Source organism: Electrophorus electricus, chromosome 10 (genome assembly GCF_041902795.1).
Source record: "Electrophorus electricus isolate QZ-2024a chromosome 10, ASM4190279v1, whole genome shotgun sequence".
Classification (NCBI taxonomy): Eukaryota; Metazoa; Chordata; class Actinopteri; order Gymnotiformes; family Gymnotidae; genus Electrophorus; species Electrophorus electricus.
In genome coordinates this window covers 30,925,777-30,936,497 of record NC_137506.1, presented here as the reverse complement: position 1 = coordinate 30,936,497, position 10,721 = coordinate 30,925,777, and the positions used below count along the sequence as shown (strand labels likewise).

Genomic DNA, 10,721 nt, shown 5'->3' with positions numbered 1-10,721 from the left:
GCAACATAGGTAAGAGGTTTTTTTTTTCAGTTTAAAACGATTCATTGACCGGACGATAAAGCCATGTTGCATCTCGTTTTTGTCGTCTTTTTTTCTTTCTTTTTTGCATGGCAAGAGGGTGTAATGAATGAAAAAAGTGCTCAGATGAAATAATAAACAAGTCCTTTTCCCCATTGTAGAATGTCATATGAAGTCCCTGCCAAAGAGCAAAATGATGCGGTGAAGCAGAGGCCGACGGAGGAGGGCTGCATTGAGTTTGAATTGGCTCGCGGAGTGCCCTCTACTCTAAAGAAACCCCGCTAGTGAAATATCGGGATTAGCTCCTCTTTGAGGCTCGGATTAGCGCGACTTTCCCAAGACGCAAATTCCTGGTGCAACGTCTCTTAAAACGAAAGGACCGGAAATCCGACGGAAGAGCTGCAAAATAATAATACAAAATGCGCACGCTTAGAGGGGAGATACATTTAATTCAAATCTCCAATTCTAAAGGTCCAATTACAAGATGCATACGACACATTTTTTTCACATTTTCTTCGTTAGGTTGGCCTGAGTGCAGTGTGGTAGTAACTGATTTATTCAACTGAATAACTAGTAAACTTATTTACATGTATATGTGCTGCATAACTGAATGCGAGTTTTCTTATTCCACGCCAGTCAATAACCAAAAGTGTTATGGCAAAATATGGTTATGGGGAAAGAAAGTCTTACTCACCTTAAACTCATTAAGACTTTAGAAAGACGACCAAAACAATTTAAGATCGTATAATTTAAGATTTTATATATATATATATATATATATATATATATATATATATATATATATATAAACAAACTTATTAAAACACACTGAGAACACACTGAGTAGTGGCCATTTGTTCCAAAATAGTAATGAAAAGTTACTAAACTAGTCTTTAATCTAATGAAATAACCCAATTAAAATAAAGAAAAACAGAAGAGCGTTTAACTTTAACGAAAAATTACCCACGTTTTAAAAAATTGCACATTGCAAAGTGGACACAATTTTCTGTCGGATTCTGGGCTAGCTGGGGTTTCTGCAGAAAGCATTGCTCCAAGAAAATAACTTGCACATCCTAGACTTGTCTAACCTAACATCTTAAAACCTTTTGAAAACTCTCTCTCTCTCTCTCTCTCTCTCTCTCTCTCTCTCTCTCTCTCTCTCTCACTCACTCACTCACTCACTCACTCACACACACACACACCATTTACTTACGCACACTTAACCGGCAAGATTGAATAACTTTAAATAGTGAGCCAGATCTGAAATCGTTTATTAATATTTTCTGCAATGCTGGGACCACATTACCACGCCAGACAAATTTAAGATCCACGCTGGATATCGTGGACTATAGGTCTGTGAGGACCAGTACTGACAGCTGAAAGAAAACCCCAGTCCACAAAACCGAATGCTTCCAGTGTCCTTGAAAACTGGTCTTTTTAAATGTCATTTTAAATCAATTCCATATGTGACTAATATCATTTGATGTAGTGGTTCTTCAAAGAAAAAAAGTGAAAAAATCTATTAAAATCACAGCCGAGTCTTCGCCGTCGCGAGGGAGCTCACAAATTGCATACAGTTACAACAGATCACAGTTTCGAAGGCTAGCACAGATAAAAAAAACACATATGTACCATTTATATAAGACACACATTGATTGTCTCTTAAAAACTACATATTGATTCCTTATAAACACTTTTTTCTTAAATAAAGTAGTGCATCCAGGTCGCCGCGGGGGCGTTCAGCACGCGCACGCACACGCAAACACATACACACATATTTTCTCTCTCTCTCTCTCTCTCTCTCTCTCTCTCTCTCTCTCTCTCTCTCTCTCTCTCTCTCATCCTGATGGTAGTGTCTCTCGTCTTGCCAACAAGGAAACAGGTCGTCGTGCTGTAAGAGGCTTTAGAGGAAGCCTGCCCATTCCGAACACTTAACCGAACGACTGGCTTCTTTTAACTTGTTTTCTCCTTCTTTGCTTAGGTAAGGGTGTGTTCCGTGGCTGTGACCTAAGTTTTACACATACACTTCAATTCCCCCTCTCGCTTCCTCAAATAATAGTTTGTTGTCATGTAGCTTGTGTATCCTTTATGTACCCTCAAGACCGTTCAAATAATTACCGCATTATCGTGTTACGTGTACCTATTAGTCAGAGAAGCATTCTCTTTGCCAAAGAAAGACTAACCTTAAGGAGTCGCAGGGCGCATGGCAACCCATTCACCTTCACAGTTTACGCATCACGGAACACTTTTTTTGCTTTTTTTTGTTTTTGTTTTTGTTTTTTGTGTTTTTGTTTTGGGGAGGATGGCAAGTCTACGATGTTTGTAATCTGGCCTTTAGTGTCTTGATTCGACAAAGTGGCGGACGATTCGTTCATTTCACAACACCTGGAATTTCCACGAGGAAGTCTGATCTTTGTAATCCAAGCAGTCAGCGTTGAAGTTCAGCTTCCACGAGGACGCTTGGTCTTTATAATCCAAGCAGTCCGCTGTGGAGTTGAAGCCCAGGCCCGAGGCACCATAGCCCTGCGTGGGAAGCGCGGCTGGGTTTTGGTTTAGATGGCTGGTAACAGCGTTGCTGCCCATTGAGCTCAAAGTGGAACCCGGGCCGGATAGCTGATGGTGCATGGGCGTCAGGTAGGAGCCGCAGTCCATGCCCCCAAAATAGGACGTCGAGCTGGCGTAGCCCTGACTGTATCCGGACGCTTGTGTGTACGTCATTGGGTAGGAGCGCTGCATGCAAGAGGAAGAGGTAGAGAGCGGGTCTGACAGGGGCGAGATAGACGCCGGGCTCCAAATGGACACAGGGGCTGTTGAGGTGGAGACGGCCGGGACTGAAGTGCTGGACGGCGGCGTGAACTGGCCACTCGCCCCGCTCTCGGAGCTGGCTTCTCGTGCCGGGGAGTTCTTCTTCTTGGCCGGTCGCACCTTGTTCTGACCTCCGTTCTGTTGCTGTTGCTGTTGTTGGCGACACTTCGCCCTTCGGTTTTTGAACCAAACCTGTCACAGACAAGTAGGCTACATTAAAAATGATCATTCGGGCCTTAAATGTAAAATATTTTCAAACAAATTCACGTATTCCGTGTGAGTCTGTTATGCTCATATCAGTTTGCAAACACCAGTTGACCAAATACCTCGATTAAGAATCTTTATAGTCACGCGCTTTAGAATGTACACCACAGACAACATAAGTTTTAATAGGGGGATTTAAACACCTGAAACAGTTCAAATGAAAACATGTCAGAGTTTTAGGTTTCCTTATTGTTGGTGAAGAGCATGCGGACCTGTACGCGGGATTCTGGCAGATTGATTTTCAAGGCCACCTCCTCTCGCATGAATATATCTGGATAGCGCGTTTTAGCGAACAGAGCCTCGAGGACGTCGAGTTGAGCGCGAGTGAATGTTGTCCTTTCCCGCCTCTGCTTTCGAGGAGTAGCTGAACAAATAAACCATCACAATTAAAAAAAGAGTCCATAACAAAAAACTTACATTTTAAGCATTAAATATAATTGTAGCGGTATTTGAATACACATTAGCCATACTGGATTTTCTTGTTTACAAATTATTGCTATATCTTGCCCAATCTTGATAAACATTCGTAAAACTCGTGATTTAACACTTAAATGTAATTAACATGCGTAGACCTTCGTATGACTGAATGTTACAGTCCTGCTCTCCATTTGGTTATTTTTTCTACATTGAATGAGAAAACTATATTTTAAAAAATTCTAAAGAATCAACATTTGAGTTATTTTCCAGGTCACTTTTTGCAGATCCATATTACGGTGTCCGACTAGTTTAAACTTTTCATTACTGGAATAGTAATGGTCACATGAATCCAGGGCTGCATGAAATTCAACTCCAGTTCAGTTAAAGTCCACATTAACTCAACTGTCACAAGAACAAAGCGTTCAAACAAATGCTACAACTACCAATACCACAGATATATTTTGTATTAGTTAGATCATTAAATAAATTACACGTATATACACAATTGTAATACATAAAAAAGTGTGATAATTCACGCATTGACGTATTGAAGCACATGACACAGTCATGAAATCAAGTAAATAAACCTTTCGGCAACTGGACAAAAACTAAATTTCTGCAACGAAGATCAAAGGTTGCATCAACACGACCGACTCACCTGGGTATCCTACGGACGGATGCAGAAGGTCCATGCCGGAGGTGGTTAAACTTAGCCCATTGACTGTGTAAGGTGGTTGCTTAAGATACGACATCATGCTAAAGTTTGTCGTGGAGGTAAACTTGGAGGAAAATGTGGAGACTGGCCCTTTCTCGCTTCCTTCTCGCTTTTGTCCCCCGAGTTCGCTGTTCTCCAGGCTTTTAGTGGAAGTGAAACCAAACCCTGTTCCAAAATCACACAGATAACAAAAAAAGACGTTTACGAATGTTGACGACGTATTCGGCCGTTGATGTAGCCGGGCCGATCGCCACGGCAGCAGCTCTCCGGTGGCGGCGAGGACTTAGCAGGGAATAAACCACGTCCACGCCGCAACGTGCTCTTAAAGCTGCTCGGGACCTCCAGCTGTCCTCGTGAAGTGAGCAAGGCTCTCCTCGGCACCCCCCACTCCTCCCCGTCATCCCTCCCCCTCACGCTCTTTCTCCATCAACCCCAAAAAGTAATATCTAATTGCAACAAGTCCCCACAATGCACAAAACATCGTCTTTCTAATGTGTATGCAGCAGTGGCCATCAAGAATAACGATTTGCATTGTAACCAGGCTAATTGTCTCAAGCGTAAGGGAATTGATTGGAGGCCATTTGAGGCAACAAAGGCCGCTGTTAGTCTGATAAATAAGGCCGATAACAAAAGCCCTGCTGGCGAGAACCAAAAGTAGCAATACAGGAAGACCCCATCGTTCCTCACTTAGAAGGCGTATACAGTAGCTATTAAATTAATGAATGCACTCACAATTACGCGTTTTAGTGAGCCCCTTCTATCTCTGTAAATACAAACAGGAGTATTAAACTAAGTGTTTAATGACCCAGTTGTATAACTCGTTCCTTATTACCACCATTTTCAAAGCTCCTCTAATTGGATTCCAGGTTAGAGATGAACTGGAGTGCTTTGGATTTACGAGGTGAATAGACGAGATATCTTGCAGTTGTAAACATTCGATGACATCAAAAAACGTAACACTACGTTTAGCACTTCAAAGTTTTCAGACCACACTACAAGACAAATGTTAATTTTGAGGTAATTTTAAAAGCCTGAGTGAAAGTTAATTCATTTAATGCGCAAAGTGCTTGGTTATTCGACTGAATAGCCAAGGTTGTCTTACGTTCATAAAGATTTAATTTAAATAGGCCCAATAAAGTGTTCAGAGTGTCATTTGTTAGCGTATATTTAACAAAGGAATAAAACAAACATTATACTTTAAAATTAACCCCTTTATTATAGGGTATAGCCTAATTATTGAGGAGTTGGATGGTTTTTAATACCCAACGGTTTTCCCTCTCAATCTGTCACTTAAGACATACCTCGTCTACCAGTCAAACAAGCGGTCAATAGTAATTACTTCATCGAACAATTAATTATGATAAATTAACGTGATAATCCGGATGGCACGCGCTCCCCTAATTACCGGACGCTACCCTTCGAACCTTAAGTTGAACATTTGGCCTCACTGATTTAGTGTACAACGACATATCAATTTCTCTCTCTCTCTCTCTCTCTCTCTCTCTCTCTCTCTCTCTCTCTCTCTCTCTCTCTCTCTCTCTCACACACACACACACACACACACACAATGCGATTTAATGTCAGTGCTATTTCACTGAAAATGTCTTTTTAAGATTATTATTGTTTTAGTGAGGTATACTTTTTAAATAAAACAAGCTAAATCAGTTTATAAATATACAGTAGGCCTTTGGCAGCAAGGGAGATCGAAGACGATTTCACTATATCCTATGATACAAATAATATTAGGCTGCCTAACACGATACGTAAATACACGGTAGGCTAACGGACTTTCCGATTATCATTTAAAACGTCAATATTGAAGAACGGTCTGTTTTTCTGCATCAGTGTTTTCGCTGAGAACTCTCACACGCCTCTCTAATTATCATCCTTTGTCTTCATTTCGCCTCATACGGGAACACACACTGAGATGGCGAAAAAACAACTTTGCAGAACTGGCATGGTATCCTGTTGAAGTTAATTCTCGATACACGCCTCAGTCAATCGGAAGAATGCGACCGACAGTTAAAATACGTGTAGGCTACATCAATGGAGGACAAATGGTCCCCTGAAGTTTTCAGACCAAGTTAACTCGAAACGCAGGTGACTGGGAAGCGGCGTTGGAGCAAACCGTTCGCTAAGTTATATTTATATATTACCGAATCGAATAGGTAATAATAATAATAATAATAATAATAATAATAATAATAATAATAATAATAATAATAATAATAATAATAATAATCGCTCAGTAATAACGCTAGCCTCGCCGGCGGATTGTGGTGATAAATTGGATAAGATGGCTAAGGTGGTGTAAATAAACAAACAGGGAGGATGGCTACTTACTCAAGCACTCTGCGTTTCGCTGAAATCAAACATATATCCGATAGTTTACGTCCGACTGTTACCGTAATGTAGGATGATTTTTTTTTTCGTTCTAACAAAAACCTGTAGACTAAAGAAAAGCGAAAATCGCAGAACTTAAAACTCCAGCCCCTCTACTAAAACGTACAATCGATGAAATCGTTTAGAGAGATTAAAGTACATACGGTACTGTTTCGCTGTCTTCTGGGCGAAGTCGCTTCTGCCTGATTTGTACAGCGCGCTGGCCAATGGAGAGGCGGCTGGGGGCTCCGACCGGAGTCTGTTTCTCTCTCAGGCCCTTTGCGGGGAAACAAATGTCGCCAGCTACTTTTTGACGCAAACTCCTCAGCCAATGAGAGCGAGGCCTTGGCGGACCGTATTCTCGCCTTTGAGGGTCAAAAGAAACGTAATTTTCATTTTCCATTTTAAACAACCCGTAGCGAACCTAGCGCAGGTAAACGCGTTTTTAAAAGTTTTAGCGATCATGTTTGAAACCGCAACTTTTATATGTGAAGCGTGAGATGTGCGTATTAATGTGTGTAAATGCCCCTCGCTGTTTTGCAGTTGCGGCGATCTTCGGTGAATCTTCCGTGGGCTGTGCCCGCACAACTCCAACCAGTGGCAAAGGTGACGACAGAGAGCGTGGCCTTAATCTCAGGACTAATTATCAATCCTGTGGAAAAAAAAAACCCCACAGCAGAGTCAGCCCCTGATTATCCCAGAGGCCGTGTAAAAACGCTAGGGTGAAAGGGAGAAAAAAAAGCAAACGTTGAATTCAGAAGCTTATGTGGAGTCCTTCTGTATTCTGTTGCGTAGCTAGAGGGATTTGGGGAGATTTAATTCCATAAAACTGTCCTCTCGTCCACATGACGTTCAGACTGCAAGTGCTCAAGTTGATACACCGAATTGTAACGAGGCAAGATCGGAGACCACTGCCATAAGGCTAGATTAAGGCCCTTATAAGACGTTTTGGATCAACGCGAAGCCAGTATGCCGCGGTGCAACGCAGAAGGACATTTGTCACATTTTAAGTCATAAACGTGTTACCAGGATCCGGGACTCGAATATCTGGAAGACGGCAATAACAGTCTATACTTGCAGATCTCACGTGCGGCAGAGCACCTGAGGGGCGCGTGGATACATCACGATGACCAGGACTTAATGACCACAAACAAGAGCGATCATTTAAAAACAGGTGACGCTTATTAAAGCTATAATGTTGTTTTTCCTAGGATGAATATTTAATGTAATGGAAAAGCAGGTATTGTGGGAATTTTGAGATGTTGCATACGTGATTTATCATTTTACGATTTAGCCGGCAAAATAATGCGTGCTTATTTTAAATTACACATATTGAATATGTATGGACTGCTGTGTGGCCTTCTTTTGATATTGTTTTCCTACAGGTCAGCTATTAACAAAAACATTTTTCACCATTTTATGTAGGCTATCATTTTACAATAAAGGATAATTGTCCCATTGTAATATCCGTATAATAATAATAATAATAATAATAATAATAATAATAATAAGTGCAGCGCAGGTAATAATGATAATAAAAGAAATACAATACTACTGTGAAATGAATGTAACATTATTTCCAGAAATGTTAATTTTATGTGTACATTATAGTGGACTGTGAATGAACCAATCCATATGAATTATCGAGAGCTATATAACACCACGTAAGTTCAATTTAATTCATCTTAATCAAAAAGATTCAACAGAGACCCCCAGATTCCTTATCTTTCGGGTTTCAGGTGGCCTTTCTCCTTAAACAGCCGAACAAACTAGTTTGTGTACTTTAAACTGCTTTATTGATATTACGTGCCGAAGAATACGAACGAGCCTGTTCCCCTGGGCACTGCGCCCTTCAGGAGATGCCGCTGCATTCCGAAGGACCAAAACTTTCTGAGCATGTGATTTCACGTCGTCAAGCACCGCGATGCACCTGCTGTCGGGCGTTTGGGAGAGGATGACAGTTACTCATTAGCCCCAGCTGACATGCTGCATAGAAAAGCTCTGTCGTAGCCAGTGCTACTTTGAAAGCGTGTACTAAAAATGTGTGCCATGAAGGAGTTCACTGAAAAATCTTCAGTTAAAAAAAAAGCATGGAAATCTTCAGTTAAAACTCTTTACAAGCGTCCGTTGTGTTTTAGTGCAAACGCTTCGTAAACATTCGGGCAATTAGCATCTTGTAGAAAGATTTGAAGATTTTTGTGCGTAACACAATATTAGATAGAACAAAAGGCAATACAAATTACACGATTGATTACTTCACAAAACAACGGAATATACATCAATAAAATAGATAACAAAATACTCAAGTGAACACAAAACAAATCACATTTTTATTAAACTATGTATATGTTGTGTATTTTAAGAACAAGCAAATAACAGCCACTCATGTGTGAGCCATTCCAGCGCGCGCTTTTATCGCCGGGATCTCTCCCAATATTGCCTCGCGCTGTTTAAATTGCTAAATTATTTATCAGACGCTAAACGCCCGATGTCCAGAGGGGATTTTGATCTTTAAAGGAATTGTGGTTTGTTAAAAAAAAGAGCAATGCGTGTTCGTGCTTATGGCTATGAATCCGCTCTCAGCTTCCCGCGTACTTGACAAGAGTCCTTCCTTTTCATCTTTCCTTTGGTAGGAGTAGACTAGCGGTTTAGAATCCCAAATGTGGATTTGTGTAAAATGATGAGGCTGGATTACGTTCACTTCAAGTTATAGTTTGCCGAGTATTTTAATACCTATTATTATTATCATCATCATCATCATCATCATCATCATCATCATCATCATCATCATCATCATCATCATCATCATCATTCTTCTTCTTCTTCTTCTTTTTCTTCTTCTTCTTCTTCTTATTATTATCCTAAAGTTCGTTATAAACTTTACATAGGCCTACTCACACTCACAAACACACACTCACAAACACACACGCACATACACACGCACGCGCAAACATTTTTAATCAGATATCAAGGCTGAAAAGTGATTAAGTTATCCGCGCACAGGCCTACATTCAGTGACTTAAATAAAATTGCACTTGATATTTTTTTTTTAGCTTATGCAAAAAGCGAATCCCCTCTGGGTCGTTATAAACACGCCCATTCATTAATCTTGGTGGAGCTGTATGATAGTAGGCTGTAGTCTTAGATCATTAGAGACCCTGACACCTCCAAAGCTTTTAATATCTCCCCCCCTCCCCCTCTTTCTCTGCAGGTGTATGCAAATGTTTGGCACATAGCTACCATGTAGAGATTCTATTGCTGAACTATCTAAATGTCTGAAGAGGAACTCATCGCCCTGAGGTACGCCCATGTTCAAGGTATTCACACATGAAATTACAGGGAAAAACATTTCCAGGGAAAAAGCATTTTCCATTTCTGCAAAAATATATAAAGCCAACTTAATAACTCTAAAACATTTGATTGTGCTAAAATAATGGCAGAAATCTCAGGTTTCTCAGTGAACTGTACGTAAATTAGGCCCTGCTAGACAAATGTTACGTCTGTCATTATAAGTTATCAAAATAATATCCTGATGTATAGAAGAACGATATCGGATTCCTGAGCACCGATTATACTTGCATAATCTAGATTGATGCCCCACTGCTTTTTCCATGTATATCCCTAAATATATCGCTGATGTGACATAATTGTGACATGTTCAAATGCCATATCAGAGAGTGGTTCTTAATGAGAGAAGCACTTGAACGCGAAGGTGTATTTGCACACAGTAATTACTGTGAATAAAAGAGCCCGTTTGATCTTTATTGACATTGCTAATTTCCCATGTGCCACGTCTCCCCGTAAGGTACGACGATAGTGGAACAACTTAAATGGGGTTAAATGTTACGCGTCACGGTCAGAGAAAATAAGGATGTAAGATCGGAAGAGTGAAGAAAATGGAGGTTGATTTCACAATACATTTTAGGTGATCACTCACTGGTTGAGTTATTTAAGGAGAGAGAGAGAGAGAGAGAGAGAGAGAGAGAGAGAGAGAGAGAGAGAGAGAGAGAGAGAGAGAGAGAATGAATTTGATCTCTTAGCTGCTACAGCTTACCTGATATTTTTTACTTTTTATTTTTTATATATATATTTTTTTACACAGAATTACAAAAAGTACAGG

General features: G+C 40.4%; 1 protein-coding gene and 1 long non-coding RNA gene across 4 annotated transcripts in view; one reads left to right on the top strand and one right to left on the bottom strand.

The window, feature by feature from the left end:
• Positions 1-458: 458 nt before the first annotated feature.
• Positions 459-6,848, bottom strand: otx2b (orthodenticle homeobox 2b). 2 transcript variants are annotated; one of them, XM_027019613.3, is made up of 4 exons: positions 6,766-6,848; positions 4,163-4,384; positions 3,300-3,451; positions 459-3,015 (listed from the first exon to the last, which is right to left on the bottom strand). In XM_027019613.3, the coding sequence occupies exons 2-4, from the start codon at positions 4,257-4,259 to the stop codon at positions 2,395-2,397; spliced, it is 870 nt and encodes a 289-aa protein (XP_026875414.1). In that variant the 5' UTR covers positions 4,260-4,384; positions 6,766-6,848; the 3' UTR covers positions 459-2,394. The 2 variants fall into 2 exon arrangements, with proteins under 2 accessions (XP_026875414.1, XP_026875413.1); XM_027019612.3 differs by lacking the exon at positions 6,766-6,848 and adding an exon at positions 6,563-6,757.
• Positions 6,849-6,916: 68 nt separating this feature from the next.
• LOC113583335 (uncharacterized) overlaps positions 6,917-10,721 on the top strand; it is a 5,032-nt gene continuing 1,227 nt past the window's right edge. Inside the window, exons 1-3 of one of the 2 annotated variants that reach the window (XR_014125690.1) lie at positions 6,917-7,034; positions 7,145-7,775; positions 9,813-10,721. The exon at positions 9,813-10,721 is cut by the window's right edge and continues 705 nt beyond it. This is a non-coding gene — a long non-coding RNA (uncharacterized LOC113583335). Of the gene's footprint in view, positions 7,035-7,144; positions 7,776-9,812 lie in introns of those variants that run through there. The other variant, XR_014125691.1, reaches the window with a different exon arrangement.